The sequence below is a fragment of the Artemia franciscana genome, chromosome 4 (assembly GCF_032884065.1).
Source record: "Artemia franciscana chromosome 4, ASM3288406v1, whole genome shotgun sequence".
NCBI lineage: Eukaryota > Metazoa > Arthropoda > Branchiopoda > Anostraca > Artemiidae > Artemia > Artemia franciscana.
This window is the reverse complement of record NC_088866.1, coordinates 11,447,363-11,464,291: the sequence shown is the minus strand read 5'-3', so window position 1 is coordinate 11,464,291 and position 16,929 is coordinate 11,447,363. Positions and strand designations below refer to the sequence as shown.

Sequence of the window (16,929 nt, the reverse complement as noted above, 5' to 3'; positions counted from 1 at the left end):
ATATATATATATATATATATATATATATATATATATATATATATATATATATATATATATATATATATATATATATATATAGGCTTTTAGATTAAAAATTAAAAAAAGATAGTCTTGGATAAAATAAACAGAAGTATCCAACACTAGAAATTCGCATTAGAAAGTTTACTACAGTGAATCTTTAGACACTGGTTCATTTACGAAGGAAATATTTACTTCGTGGGAGGTATGAAGGGAGGGGGCAAAGATTGAAACAATATGATTTTTCAGTATTGAAATATGAAAAACCACCAACCATAATTTTATAAATTAAATAGCAAAAGAAGAACAACTATTCAGCTACATTACACAGCGTGCATTTGAACTTCAATCGAAAACAGTTCCAGCTAGACAAAGGCGTTATTTTCACTCGTTTTAAATTAGAAAGAAAACTGAGGCACGTCCCTTAACTTGGGTAAAAATTACTCAACAAACTGAATTCTTTAATGGAATTAGATTTTACGGTTCCATAAATGATTCCATGATTCTACACAATAAAGTGTAAAAAACAATTAAAATAAATTAGTATTTTCTGATTCTTATGTTGAAGTTATCACTAAAAGGTTATCAGAGATTATCACCAAAAGGGATAAAAATCAAGACCAAAATAGAAAAATGAATAAAGAATTATCCTATCTGCCTAAAGATAATTAATCCTAAATTTTTGGGTTTATTAGAAAAATAAAAGTATAATAATAAGACGTCTAACTCAAGCAAGTTTCCAATATAAAACCATCCAAGACCTCACAGCTCCGAGGATCGTTATAATATAGTCTATACTCCTTTAAACCATTCATTTATTTGATGGAAGCGATTGGGGAGGCTAAAGTCACGGAGTGGCTACAATTTGTACAAAAGGGGGGAGTAGTGAGGTTCTGAAGTTGTCCTATGTGCAAATGTAAGATGGCGAATCTGAGGGAGTACATTTTCCGGATAAAAAACGATATTTTCGAGGAAAAATAAAATATTTTGAATGATAACTGCCAACTGAACATTGGGGATGTGGGATCCCCCCAGTGAGAAGGTGCGTACTTGTGCATCCTTCACACAGTTTTTCGGAAAATGGAGGATTTCCAGGATAAGAGAAAATGATTACAAAATGATACATATATGCGTATATAATGGGGCAGAGTTGTTTTGTTACGAATGATTTTTTTATGATTCAGTTTTGGTGCCATTTTAGTAAATTATAGCCCATCTGGCTCTAATACTGTAATATGCAAAACTGTAACACGCACTTAAAGAATCAGTACAATATACAATTTTTGAAAACAGGCACCTTTTGCATTATCACTTTAATTTGTTATCTTGGTAATGTATCTTCAAATCTTTTGATTGTATTGCGCATGGTTCATTATTTTTTAAATCAAAATGTCCTTCAAATGTATTACAGTAGTAGTATTCGAAATTTTCCAGCTGAAAAAGTGCATTAGTAGAATTGGAAATTTTGGAAAACTGTACAAGTAGTAGGAAATTCTCAATTTTAATCATTCAAGTTTCAGCCACACCTTTAGAAAAAAAAAGCTGGGTTCGAATCATCAGAATATCGAGAAAATGTAAATAAGCACTTTCACCGATCAAAAGCTATACTACTTACATTGATTATTTCCTATTTATACAAAATTCGCGAAATAAAATAACTGTGTCATAAACAAAAACCCGATAAAAAGAAATTCCTTCCCGAGCACGAGAAAAGGACACTTCATCTAACAAACCTGCACAGTGAAATAACAAACAGCGACTTAAAAGAATTTTATTATTACCCTATAACACTAAAACATTTTCTATTAAAACATTGGCCAAACCCTGTTTATTTACATTTGCACTTGAATTTTGATTTTATTCAAAATTTAAGTGCATATTAATTAAGCTTAAAATTTTGCTACGATGGGCAAATGAAGGACAGGAGACTGATTGAACAAAAGGAACTGCAATGAAATATTACCTTTTATTGCATTTTAATAAATAAATTATACCGCCTACACTTAATAGCCTTTTCACATAGATATATTTTTATAAAAAGGCACGGTTTTCATTTTTGGTGGAAGGGGGTAAATGTTCCTGGGGTAGGAAGGATCTTAAGCCTAAAAGGTACATTTTAAGGAGAAGTGTCTTTGAACTACCCTCAAAGAAGAAATATTTTAAGTGCTCGTAGTGCGCTTTCTATGTTTTATTTTAAATCTTCTTTTAAAAAGCACTAAATATAGAAAGGGAAGGTTATTATTTGCAAATACAGCAAACACAATGTAAAACATATATCTAAGCAAACTTTCCCTTTCGGCTTTGGCAAACAAAATCAAATAATAAAAAAAAAGAAAAACAAACAGAAGAAAAGGAGTAATTGAAGTAATATCATTAACTACAGCAGTCAGTTTTTTAGTACGAAGGTAGTAGTTTTGTAAAGATATTTTTTCCATCAAAAGTTAAACATATAGAATAAGTCCCGAAATGGACACTAGTAAAGGACTAGTAAACGGTATACGCCTCCAGTGACTTATTTGACGCTGCAAAATCTAATTAATCAATTAATAAGAAGGAAAAAGAAGAACCTTGTCAAATCGTAGTATATAAATACAGTAGTGTTTCCACTACACCAGAATAAAAAAAAAAATCGAGTTCTCCGAAATCTCCCTGCATCTGTACTTACGAAATTTAATGTTTGAGGAGATTTTAGAGAGTTTAATTCTCTTTTGAAGAAATTCAGAGGAACCCTAAAAAGTTCGGGGTTGTAGAAGACTGAATTAAAGTAACCAGCTCCAGGCCATTAGTATACCGCTTTAGCAATAAATTAATCGGCAGTTAAGCATAAAACAAAATAGGCAACATTACTCATTTACACTATATACATTAAAGAAAGAGCATCGTAACTGTGCTTAGGCATTTTAAGCAGTGCATTGATTAATAATAATAAAAAAAAACATAATGAACTGCCTCAATGCCAATTGCGAGATCCCTCATTAAAACCAGAGCACCAGAACAATGGAGGGAATTATGGTTACAAGATTTATAGCAGGGTTGGGTATTACATCACTAAGACGATCTTAACGGCACTCCCAAACTTTCACGGTTTGATCTACACTTCCAGAGATCACGTAAGGTGCTGAGCGATGAAAATCTGAAAGAAACAGAAAGAAACCAAAGTAAGATCTACCTTAGGCGGCATTACACAAAGAGCAACTAAAATGAACCTTGAACAGGGAACAGTTATTGAAAGATGACAGGTATAACAACCAAATATGGTACTACATTTAATAGAAAAATGCCATAAACCGAAGACAGTTGACTACACAAACAAACAAACTACATGGAAAAAAGGAAATTAAACTGAGAATAAAAAACCTTACGCCGTGGAATCTTCCAATCGACTTAATAGTGCCACAGTATTCACTCCCAATCACACACAAAGGCCACTCTAGCCCCGTTTCACACACGCCAAAAAATATAACCTCTTTAATCTTTTAATCACTTATTAATACATCCACACTTTGGATATGAATATGAACCGTAATTTTTAGACCTTAACAATGCCAATATACTTTCTTTTATCACCAAGAGACACACTACTGGCCCATAATTCACTAGCCCACTTTAAGAAAATCCCTTTTGTAACCAACCTTAAAAGTATTAGATTCTCCTAGAATCATCTTGACTCTATAATAAATTTTCAAAGGACTTGCTACGTCCTTTTTTGTCTTAAAATGTCTGAATTTCTTTGTTCCTCAAAATATTTTAATTTTTTTTATATAACTTTTGAATATCCAATCATTTCTAAAAATCTCTCCTAATTCTGCTAGCCTAAAAATACAGTCGAATTTCTAGCTGGCTCTAACCACGTTGATTTTATCAGCCTTGTTCGTGATAAATTGACAATTTCTCCCAATATCTTACCATATTTGCGGACTTAACCCTTTCAAAGAAAATAGTCACAAGTCTCCCTTCATCACTAAGCTATTGCTCCATTTGTTAGCTCATGAAGTTTCATAAACTACCCTGATCTGTAACTGATCCAACTTCTCAGCCCTTTTTCAATCCTTATAAATTTGAACTATCGCAACCACCTCAGATCTAAATGTGCACTTAAGCCTTTTAGCAAACTTAACCTGGCATCTCAATACCATATTGCTTCAAAACTGACCCATTAATGACCCTTCCCTACTAAATAGTCTACCGTCTGAAATAATTTTGGATTATAAATAATTCTTTTCATTTTTATTCCACTTCTTCAATCGTATTAGAGTGAGGCATTCTCAACAAACACAGATTTCAAGGAATCAGCCTTATGTATGAAGACGTCTATTGACGGTGAATAGGAAGAAGTTGAATCTAATTAAACATCAACAACAAGATGAACAATAGAGAATATTATTTTCGCAAGACAGTGGAATTCTATATTTAAATGAATTATTCGACCCTACGTCCAAGGACCGTTCTCAGCCAGCAAAACATAAATATACAAAAGAAAAGAGAATTACAATAAAATAAAACCATTAAAATTAAACGAAAATTATAAAACAGTCCCAGAATCCGTATTTCAGCGAAGTGCAACCAGGACTGATAAATAAAGTGAGGTGAAACAAGGCAACTCACTGAAGGGGAAAAAAAAATTAAAAACTTGCTTTCACTGCTAATCTTGCCTTTTTGGCAGCTAACCTCAAAGGTCTTTTTGTAACTGGTTGTGTGTTAATGTCTACCTGTTTTTTAATATATTTTGTGAAAATCGTTTTTAATTAAATTTACGTATGGAACATTAGTGAGTATTCCCCGAAATCCCTATTTAGGGAAATATCAGTATTTATCTGAAGTCTGATTTCAATTGCTTCTCGAACAACCTATTTTATGCCTAGGTCATTGCTAATACGGGGGGATTCTTCAAAAAATATTTTGAGGCTGGGTTTTTTAAAAACATGGCTACTTCAAGCAGAATCAAACGATGCATTAGAATTTAAAGCTTTGATGATATTATCTTTATACTGCTGTAGGCGTTTCTCTAAATTCTGGAGGGTTCAACCTGCATAGTATTCGTCAAAAACAAGCCACATAGCATTTGATAAACCTCTCTTTGGCGAGTAGCTGGCGACTTTACCAAAAATAATAAGAATAAAAATAATAATAAAAAAAAAAACACCATAGGTGAAATTATATGCTTTATATATTAAATACGCAAACTACAACTTTCCATTTGTTCAATAAAGAAGATGAATGATTTATTGTATATTTTGATTTCGCATAGTCAGCTAAAAAACAACTGGGATTTCTTTAAGAGTAATTTTCATAGATTGAGTGTGTGGCAAACACAGACAGTTCTGAATTTAAAGGAACGATTACTGTCTAGCACCGAAGGTGGTGATGGAGACGTGATAGCTCTAGCTAGTACATTCGATAATGCACAAGTTTTCAAAGTCAAGGTATATTATTTTCCCTATCGAAGGTTTTACCTATCTTGAATGAAATAATTAAGTGACACAGAAGCAAAAAAGCCATAGAAGCCAAGCCAATACGGTGAAAATGCAGAAAAATGGCTCTGTCAGATTACCTGCATGGAGAAACCTGGAACTAAATACTTGAAGAGCAGCTTTGTAAGAGGTTGCACCTCCATTTGGAATGGTCTCCTAGGGGAGGTTAATACTGACAACCCGGCTGCTTCTTTTAAAAGCAAGATCAACAGACACAACTTTAGGGTGAAAAACTAGGTAAGCAATCGACTAGTGATAAGTCAGATCCTAACTTTCAGCGACTTGTGCCATAAATATTATCACATTAAAGGTCTCTATGAATAGGACTTTGTTTTAATACTAAATGCTTTATGAAGCCGAGTTCCTTGTTTCCACATGCTTTCATAGAAAACTAATTACGGTTATCATGTAACAGTTTGTTTTAAGTGTCTATGAACTAATATAGGAAACGTTTCATACGCGGTTTTCAAAACAAATTGCGATTTGTATCAGAGTTCGTGTATGCTCAGAAATATTGTGCTGCTAAAATTTTTAATTGAGTCATTCAAAACAAGAAAATATTTTGTAAGCACTAAAAAATAATTCCGATAGCTATCTAGTCGAAGCCAAAGTCATTATACTAGACGAAACAGCGGCTATCAAAGTTTGTATTCCTACCTGAGCATAAAAAAATGATAGCAGTGATAAGGAATAATCCAACTTCAACTGGCAATACCACATAGAAACAGGATTTAAACAATAAATGTAAATTATTCAAGCAGTTTCAAGACCCTTTCCCACTAAATTTTCCTTTTTTTTTGTTAAAGACAATTTCTTGCATCTGTCAAGAATTGTAAGATAATTCAAACCGAATATGGCTCAAACTACCAAGATTGCCAAAATTCATTTATTAAATCAACGTTCAACATATGCAACAATCTATTAATACGTCTGCGTCCTCAAATATTCACGTTAGTTTGCTAATATATATACTTGTCTATCACATAAAGAATTTTCCTTGACATTTCCTGTAAATTGATGGGTCGAACAGTTAAATTAACATCTGTATGCTACAATAGCTAGGATGGCCGGATTGTTCTTTTTCTGGATTAAATGAGAAAAAACAAGTTTTTCCAACTGAAAGTAAGGAACAGCATTGAAACTTATAACGAACAGAAATTAGTACCCATATGGGGGGGGGGGGTTCTCCCCTCCCCTCAATACCTCACTCTTTACGCTAAAATTTGACCTTTAGTTCCAATTATTTAAGAATGACTCCAAAATCACATAGGCCGTTTAACTATAATAAGCTCTTCTAGAAGTTCTGAAAAGGAAATTAACGTAGAGAGCAAGGTATTGAGAAAAGGGCGACTCCCTCGTATACGTAATAATATCTGTTTGTTTTCAGTTTTAATATTGCTCCTTACTTTCAGTTGAAAACTTTTTCAACTGATTTCAAATTTCTGATAATTTTTTTAATAATGCCGGGAAATCTGGCTTGTCTTTCATGGAAAATTCCCTTTCCCCACGAAAAATTCCTCCCACGCAACCTTCTTACCTCCATCAGAAAATCCCCCCTGAAAACGCCTGTATACTTCCCAATAATCAATACTAAATGTAAATAATGGGCAAAGTTTAAAGCTTACAATCCTTCTCCTGGGGACAGTGAGGGTCAAGTCATCTTCAAACACATAATTATTATATTTTTTGACTATCCTGAAAAAAGAGCTATATAAAAATTTCAGACAATTTTAGAAAAAAGCATGGGAAAGGGGCTAGATACCCTGCAATATTTTTGGTCACTTAAAGGCACTGATACTTTTGAGTTACGATCAAACGAGCCCTCTCCAAATCTTCTACGATCACTGTTTCGATATGATCACCCCTGGAAAAAAAACGCATCCTTGATCTTTCTTCTGGCAAAAAAAAAAAAAAAAAATCCACAATTTTGTACATAAGATCTTGAATCTTTTAAAATAGGGTTCTCTGGTATGCTGAATCTGATGGAGTGATTTTCATATTTCCTCTCTTTTTCAAAAATAGGGCAAATTTACTTAAGCTCGTAACTTTTAATGGGTAAGCATCGAAATTCGATTCTTTTTATGTATCTATTGTTATCAAGACTCTTTGTCTTAGAATTTTGGTTACTATTGAGCCGAATCACTCCTTACTTACACTTCGTCAGTACTAGCTTTTTGACTAAAGTACCCTGTTCTTGTTTGAGAAAACTTTTATGCTTACAAACAACCATTAACCTTTTTTATTTTCTAATAGAAGTCTACCATATGAGATGAGCACCCATTCAACTGAAAGTCATCTATTTAATAAGACCAGCGACAGTAGCCGGCGTTTACCCCCCCCCCCCCCCCCGAAAAAACCTCGGAAAATACCCTCCCGTGGTAAAATAAGGCTTTCCAAACTTGAAAATTATATTTAAGTTTTGTTTTTTTTTTTCGTAGGGGGAAGGAATATTTGTGCTTATGCATTGTACGCCACTCACTCCAGTTTACGCTGTGTAAAACTTGAAAACAAACCGGTTTCATCGTTAGTTTCTTTCAGCTTAGCATGAGACAAGACACAGACAAGTGACAGAATAGGTAGGAAATATACAATTTGGGCTATATATTTGCATACAAGTGAAGGGGGGTAAAGCATTTGGACTATTTGAAGTCAGGAAACAATTCTTACTTCATAATACACAGAATAATTGTAGCTAACACATTTTGCATGCATAACCGCTATACTTTACCCCCCCCCCCTAATGTGCAAATGAATAGCCCAAATTTGTTTTTATTGTAACGAAGAAACTAAAAAAGAAACCGGTTTGTTCTCGAGTTTTACACATCGTAAACATGAGTGTGGCGTATAATACATAAGTACTGGATATTTATGGAGAGAGAGCCGGATTTCCCAGCATTATTTGACAACGATCAGAAACTAATGAAAAAAAACTAAGTTTTTTCCATTGAAAGTAAGTAGTAACATCAAAACTTAAAACGAACAGGAAGTATTACGTATATGAAAGGAGTTGCCCCTTTCACAAGACCTTGCTCTTTATGCTAAAGTCTTGGACTTCAGTCCTAATTCTTTGACAACGATCCCTGAAACAAAATGGTCGTTTAATTAGAATAATAAGCGTTGTTTTACAATTATAAAAAAAGTTTAGCGTAAAGAGCTAGGTCTTGGGGAGGAGGCAACTCCTTTCATATAGCCAAAATTATATATTTCCCACCTATTCTGTCCGTTGCTTTTGTCTTGTCTCACGCTAAGCTCAAAGAATCTAACGAAGAAACTGGTTTGTTCTCGAGTTTTACATAGCGTAAACTAAAGCGAGTCGTTTATAATACACAAGCACCACAATTTCTTCCCCCTAGGGAAAATAATAAAAAAAACTCAAATAAAATTATCAAATTTGGAAAGCCTTATTTCCCATGGGCCGGGTGGAAGGGGTATTCCCTTGGAGGTATTCTGCGCCAGGGTATTTTCCTAGGGGGGGATTTTCCAGGGAGTAATAACCAGAAGGGGGGGGGGGAATTTTAGAACCACCATCGACATATCATCGATGGATTCTCATATTCATAAGAATAATAATATATATAAGAAAAAAGAGAGGAACCAAGTTTTATATCATTTATAAATATACTATCAATCATCAGAATCTCTGGGATAATGCTTTAAAACTTTTCCCAAAAAAGAAGGGAAAAAGCAGAAGAAAGAAATTAAGTAAGCAAACCCCTTACAAATCATTAGAGGGGTTTAATTATTTAAAGTTATATTTGATCGAATCGTTGCAACTAAGTAAGAAAAAAAAAATGTTTTTCAGTTTGTTTCATACCAATGGACGTGCAGAAATGTTGATGAGCCTCAAGTGTTTTCAAACATCGTCTAGACTTCAAATCCCATACACGAACGGTTTTATCATCACTAGCGCTAAGAAGGTATTTTCCACCATGATGAAATTGAAGGGACCGAACCCAGTTATCGTGCCCCACTAGCGTGAAAAGACACAGACCAGTTGATGCGTCCCATATCTAGAATATAAATTTCACATTAGCAATGCAGGCGGTTTTTCATCTAGAATTCTAAATTTTAGAAAGGCAAAAGCACCATAATTATTTTAATATTGCACAAAAGATTACTTAAGAGCATGAAATAGGTGTAGATGGATAAATTTAAGAGAACGGCTCTGACTGCAGGAATTTTATATTTTTGAATCCGAACTCAGCCCCTTTAGTTGCTAAAGGTACGACTGTGAGTCCATTCATTTTTTTTAGGTATGAATCCGACTTTATATCATAAAACTTCAGCCAAAATTAGCACTCATGCTTTTTAATAATAGTTTGTAGTTCTTTAAATTTGAGTCCATTCCAAGCCCTTATAACCAATTACGACATAAATTATGATTTCACACACCTCAGAAACTTTAAACGATGGACACAAAGAAGAAGTTGGCAATCCCATCACCGGTACAGATATTTTTATTTTTATTTGTCTTCTTTCAACCAATTTAATACTTTACTATTAGTTTAAAATGCAAAAAAAAAAAACAGTTACTTCACGTTTTTCTTAGTTTCTTTTAGGAAATCAAGGGTGATTTCTGCTTTTGGAATCTGCTCTGAACTGTCTCAAAAGTTGTGGATAGGGGAGGGAATGAGGCGATGCTCAAGAGAACTACCTTTGCAATAAAAAATATACAGTGGGTGGGGGGTAGAGGGTGTCATTAATCTATAGATCAAAAATCCCTCCATGATTCTGCTTCAGAGAAGATGCAAAAAGCCAAATTTTGCTCAAATGTTGGCAAAAAGGTGGGTGTTCGAGAAGCCATGGTCTCACTTTACGACTGCAACAATACAAATATAAAACCCTTACGGCATTCCTGTTCAAACAAGGTAAAAGCTTTCAACGGAAACATAGAGGACTGCCATAATGAGACATTTTTCTTCTCCGACTATAGCAACTGAAAATCTTTGCAAGACTTAGGGTCAAAAAGGTGCAACACACACAACTTTTTTCACAAAAGTTGGCAGTGAGAGGGACACAAAGGAGAGGGTGCTGGAAGGGAAACGAACCCTTTTAAGCTTCCAATAATACAGATGTAACATCTACATGGGGTTTCTGATCCGAACCAGATGCCACAAGCTTATCTTTATGCTAGAAAGCGGGCAGAGAAAGGAGCGGGGCTTTTTTGAAGGGTTCTCAGGCTGCCTTTGCGTCTTCAGTAACACAGATGGAAAGCCTTGTGCTACCTTGCTTTAAACAAGGTGACCAATACCCAAAATTTTTCAACAACAACGTGAGAGGACTTGAACAGATCCGGGTTGCAGCGATAACTTGCAACCTAGAAAGAGACGATCAAGTTCAATACTAAGAAATACAGTAGCCCATAAGTCCTAAAAATGGAGTCAGATCGAAATAAAAAGTATACAGCTAAAATCACCTTGTCCGAAACCCTTGTGTAGGAGACTTACCACTCCTTTGCTTGAATAACGAAGAAAGTCGACTTGAAAAACAAGAAAAGTTGCTTGAACGAATAAACGAGATAGAGAGAACGGACTTCAGAGTCTAAAATTGAAGAAGAGTAAATTAAGCAAGTTGAAAGTAAAGACTTAATGAGTCCTTTTTCTTGGCTAACTGATGAGAACTCAGTTTTGAGTTCCCAAATATGTAGCTTAAAATTAACTATGATGGAGCTGGAAAGTGAAAAGGCAGAAAAACATTCTAGTATGGAACGTGCAGGCAAGAAACTAAAAAATACAAAAAATATTTTTATGATAAAATTTCATGTGGTCTATTTGGTCAAGAGTAAAATGTAAACACACAATAGTGGATATAAAACATGAAAAAAAAAATTAAAATAGGTGCCTTCTGTATGCAATAGACACGAAAATTGCAGTTTAAAAAAAGGCAAAAATCTTAGTGAGAAACTGATCTTGGGAAATCAGAATATTTACATAGTAGATGATTCTCTGCTAAGCGTCATTTTTGATGTCAAAAGCTTTCGCAGCTTAAAAACAAGTGTTGTTTTGTGAATAATATTGTTTTTCTATGATGTATACAAGTACGGTTTGGAAAGTGAAGGTATCGTAACATAACTTCTAAATGGAATTTTGAAGAAAATTACAATGCTTGAGAATAACTAAACTAAGTTCTATGATAAAATGAATCGTGTTTTGCATAAAGGCTTGTTTGTGGACGTGGCTCAAGCGACAGATTTTGCTAATGAGTCTTGGAAGTATGGTTTTGGCTATGATTTATCCATGGCTTCCAAATAAATGTATATCGATGGAGTCTGAATCAGCAAAAACCAACCATTTTTTTTTTTTTCATTTATAGTCGATTTAAACAGTGCATATGATTATTTGTCAAATGTTTGACGGAAATTTGGCTAATAATATTGAAGCACTTTTAGGTATTCCACCGTATATTTTTTTTTATTTTGAAAAAATAGTTGTGGCTCTAGACATGGTGGACTAGCTGCTTATGTCAAGTCAAGCTTGACACCACGGTAAGGGAGGATCTATGCATTAATGTAAGGCTTTTGTTTGGGACTTTTGTATCAGAAATTGGCGGGAGCATATTTCATATTCTAGAAGGCACAACTACTAGAGCAGTCAAAAATAGAAACCAAAGAAAATATTTTACCTTAATAGTTTTATCTCTTGATCCAGATGCAATAAACGGCCCGGCATAATTGCCACGCCTATTGTCAATTTGGACACTTCCGCCAGCGGTGGAGGCCCCCTCGCTGATCGCTCCAACAGAGGCTTCCGGGGCCCAAGCAATGCATTCAACAACATGTTCATGGTCTCGTAGCTCCATCTACAAAAGTAATGTAGCATAAATTTACAATAATCAGAAACTGTGACTAAAGCATTAAAAGACTGTTATTTTCCTATCGTACAAACACAGTATTTATTTCACTAATATAATCCTTTAACTCAAAGAATGTTAGCTAAAACTAATCACGTAGACTATTTTTTTCTTATTTTTAATCGAAGCTACGCTTTTGCATATCTTATTGACCAGAAGTCTATTGCAATAAAATCCCAAAAAGAATTTGTGGTTTCAGTGCCAAAGCGGGTGAAGCCCCGACGCTCCAACATAGCTGAAGTATTTATCAGTACATTCTTGAACTAGGGTCTAATTCATGCGATAGCGAAGATATTAGTAGTTACTGGAGGGATATACAAATACCCTTTCAGAGTTCCTTTCATAGCAATCAAGGACAAAATGTCAGCGAAACCAACAATGTGGCCTATTTTTTTCCATTTTTAATCCAAGCTAAATTTTGCATCTTTTACTGAATAGATATCTAAAGTAATAAAACCCTAGAATTTGTGTCTTCAGTACTAAATTGGGCCAAGCCCCAAGACTCCAACATAGCTGGAAGTTACCCAACACAGAAGAAATATTTGTCAGTAAATTCTAAACTTAGGGTCTAGTTTACACGATAGCGAAGACATTATTAATTATTAAAGGGTCTAAAGATATCCAAGTTCCTTCCACAGCAATCATGAACCAAATGTTAGCTACATCAACCATGTAGACTATCATTATTTTTATTTTTTTTTATTAAAGCTAAACATTGCATTTTTTTTTTATGAAACAGGTAACTATATTTGCAAAATCCTAGAATTCGTGTCTTCAGTACTAAATTGGGTGGAGCCCCAACAATCCAACATAGCTGAAAGTTAGTCAACATAGATGAAATAATTTCAGTACATTATTAACCTAGGGTCTAATTCATGCGGTAAGGAAGGTATTACTAAAGGGGTCTAAAGATATCCGAGTTCATTTCACAACCATCTCAAACAAAATGTTAATTTATAATATGTTAAAATGATAGTTCACCATGTGGATTATAATTTTTAAAATTTTTAATTAGAACAAAAGAATTTTTTTCTCTCTTATTGGACAGATATCTATAGTAATAGAATCCTAGAATTGCGTCTCCAGTACCACATTGGGTCAAGCCCCAAGACTCCATCATAGCTGAAAGTCAACCAACATAGATGAAATATTTGTCAGTACATTATTGACTTAGGGTATAATTCATGCGGTAAGGAAGGTATTACTAATTACTAAAGGGTTCTAAAGATATCCAAGCTCCTTTAATAGCAATCACGAACATAATATTAACTACACCAATCATGTGGACTATTATTTTTTCAACTTCTAAACGAAGCTAAACTTTGCATCGGTACTAAATTGAGTCAAGTTCCAACACTCGCAACATAACTGAAAGTCAGCCAACATAGATAAAATAATTGTCAGTTCATTTTCTAACCAGGACCTAATTTACACAGTAGCAAAGATAGTGGTAACGACTGTAGACGTCTAAAATATTGGATATTACCTAACCTAACCTAGGAGCAAAAATAACCAAGAATGTCAGTTCATTCTCTAACCAGGACTTAATTTACACAGTAGCAAAGATAGAGGTAACGACTGCAGACGTCTAAAATATCTGACTTCCTTTCATAGGGAAAGTGAACCGAATTCCCCAAGTTTATCCTCAGTTTAAACAAACACAATTATCCTTCTTTGAAACAGAAATTATTTTCTTTACCTCTCCATTGGTTTAACACAATCTTGACCATATGCTAGGTTTTTTTTTTAACATCAAACTTTAAGGGTCAATACCCTTAAAGTAACAAGGATAGAGGATTTGAATTCTCGAGTTTAAATTTCTGAAGTGGAAATTTACATAGCCGTATATACTTTTGAAAAGTCAGGAAAACAGGGAGGAATTCAATTTCAAATGAAAAATACCTCCAACAGCAGTTGGCACCAATTTAGAATAGAAGAATCATAGATGAAGAATCAGAAAATATAAGCGAAGAACACATGGCCCTAAATAGTTAAAGAGGGCGTAGCTTTACTTTGAAAGTATAGCTGTTTTTGGGGATCAACACATTGTTGATGTTTGAATTTTAACGCAAAAAAAACGTTGCCGAAATTAACCAATTAGCTTTCCACGCTATTTTCATGGCTATTCATAGCAACACTAACGAAAATGTGATACAACCGAAAACAAACAAAACAAAACGAAACAAACAAAAGGAAAAGCTTAGAGAATATCGGTTTTCAGGTATGAACAGACCTTAGATGGGCCCAGTGGCACAAAATGTTTTCATTTTAATGTCGTTGGTACTTTACGGTCAGTTCTAGAATGAAAAACATTGTCTAACCGTTGAACTTGTTACTGTGTAAGACGATTGAAAGACAGGGTTTTTCAATTTGGGTGGATTTCAGGTATTAGCTAGTAAAAACAGCAGTGGCACAATTTCGTCAAAATCCAAGGGGGGGGGGGACAAAGCTGGAGCCAATTTTCCCAATTCAAGTTAAAATGAGAATGAAAACTGAAAAATGAGCCGTATAGCACCATATGGATAAAGATATAATTTATATAACTGACACATTTCTGTGGATAATTGAATTATGCAGGGTTATCTTAGTTTTGACAAGATTTTTGAAGAAACTAAATTTCAGCTGATGGGGCGGCAAAATGGGGTTTGGGGGGGGGGGGGCAAACCCAGGTTTTGGTGTAGCAGTTGTTCCTCCCTATGACCCATATCAAATTATGTCCCTGAAAGACAGAGAGGTTTTGGAGGAAAGAAAGTATTTTTCTTGAATTTTCATAATTTTGGAGGCAACGTGGAAGAGGCGTCCTATGATAGAAGACCCGATGTAAAAAGATTAGGGAGAAAAGGAATAAGGTTTTTTTTTACAGAACGTCGTAAAATTATACTTGTTCAACTTCAACAGCTGAAACTTAAGGATTAAGGGATACGGTGCAAGTTGTTAGATTTGTTTGTTTGTAAGGGTAAGTGGTGCATATACACAATTGGTAATTTGGAATACAAAGATGTTAGTACCACTGAGAAGAGAGGGTGAGGCAAAAACATCTCTGGAAATGGTCTATTTTAACGGTCAATCTATGCCCTTTTATCGTCATTTTAGTTCCTTACTGCAAACACAAACACGCTTTAATTTTGCATAGCCCATGATTTCTCATATCTATCCTCTAGGACCTTAGAAACAGTACTGCATCCAGAAGCTCCGTATTGCATCTAGTTCTTGCTTTGCAACATTGCATCAAAGGAGTCAGATCATTTTATTATACGGAGATATCACATATGGGGTGGTGGTAGGGGTGTTTTATGTTTCTATAGACTTATTTGAAGAGGAGATTTGATAAATATTTCCGTATACAAGTCTCCTGGTGCACGGTAGAAATAGGATTTTTAGTTACGGCGATTACTCTCGTTATATCGACTTTGTAGGATAGTTAATAGAAAATTCTTCAAAGGAGTGTTTCCCCAGAAGAGACGTAAAGGCATTTAGTCGAAGGGAAATAACATAACTAGCGTGTCCAACACTTAACGATGCTGAGAAGGTTTATCAAGACCATCCCCAATGGGGCGGTTCCCCGTTCTGTTAATTCTTGTAGTGCGATACGAGTCTTTTTCACCCTTGGAAAAAGAGGATAAAAATACTCAGTCATATGTCTGAAATACAACGACAGGATAGAGCTATTCGGGATAAACTTTGCAGTGTACAGTAGGTGAATTCATTCAAAGGCAAAATAATAGCATTTAAGGGTTTTACAAATAAACAGGTATTTATCTACAATCTTGAACACACGACCTTTGTTCGGGCTTAAAACCAATAATTTTAAAACCACTTTGCTTAAACAGTTAAGGAAATGACTTACTTTGCATTCTTTGGTAGACATCACCCAAATTCTGACAGTTTGATCATTGGAACATGAAGCTATGAGGGATCCATCAAAAAACACCCGGACACTTCGAACCCACTCACGGTGTCCCGAGAGTGTTTTTACACAGAAACTGAAAGAAAATATCATTAGGGAAATTAAATAGTTATCAAACATATTATCAAATGTATAATTACAACTACGGCTAAACAATGAAACGAACTCCATAGCAAACAACTATTAGCCAACTGCCGACGTAACTTAGGTGGGTGGGGCTAGGGCAATTGCCCATATATTCTCCAATTTTCAGAGGGGCTCCAAATTAGTATTCGCCATCGCTATTATTTGGATTTGAATCAAGAAAAAACAGATTCCGGGTACAAAAATACTCTTAATTAAAACATATCCGTTCTTAATTGAGATGCACTTCACAACAATCTGTCATAAACCTTTCAGTCGTCAGATTTATGAGTCACTTTCTAGTAAACTTCTGGTCCGTATAAATTCCTGTCTGCGCAAGGAAACGGAAAACACAAGCTGGTAAATCATTCAACCTGCATCAAAACGTTTATTTTATAACATATTTACTCGATTTACTGAGTTTTGATGCTGCCGATTAATTGGATTTTTCAACAAGTTTCAACCCATACGGTGCACAAAACGAAAGAAAATAGCAGCAAAGGCTACAAAAATTGTAAAGTCAGACTGAGCAAAAATCAGTAAAGTACAAATTGCTTT

The 16,929-nt window shown here is 34.6% G+C and overlaps 1 protein-coding gene across 2 annotated transcripts in view; it reads right to left on the bottom strand.

The window, feature by feature from the left end:
* Positions 1 to 1,778: 1,778 nt before the first annotated feature.
* Positions 1,779 to 16,929, bottom strand: part of LOC136025987 (lissencephaly-1 homolog) — a 52,368-nt gene continuing 37,217 nt past the window's right edge. The window contains exons 7-10 of one of the 2 annotated variants that reach the window (XM_065702125.1): positions 16,189 to 16,324; positions 12,114 to 12,290; positions 9,307 to 9,502; positions 1,779 to 3,154 (exon numbers count right to left, since the gene is read on the bottom strand). In XM_065702125.1, coding sequence (XP_065558197.1) covers positions 3,081 to 3,154; positions 9,307 to 9,502; positions 12,114 to 12,290; positions 16,189 to 16,324 — 583 coding nt within the window. In that variant the 3' untranslated portion in view covers positions 1,779 to 3,080. The remainder of the gene's footprint in view (positions 3,155 to 9,306; positions 9,503 to 12,113; positions 12,291 to 16,188; positions 16,325 to 16,929) is intronic. The other variant, XM_065702124.1, reaches the window with a different exon arrangement.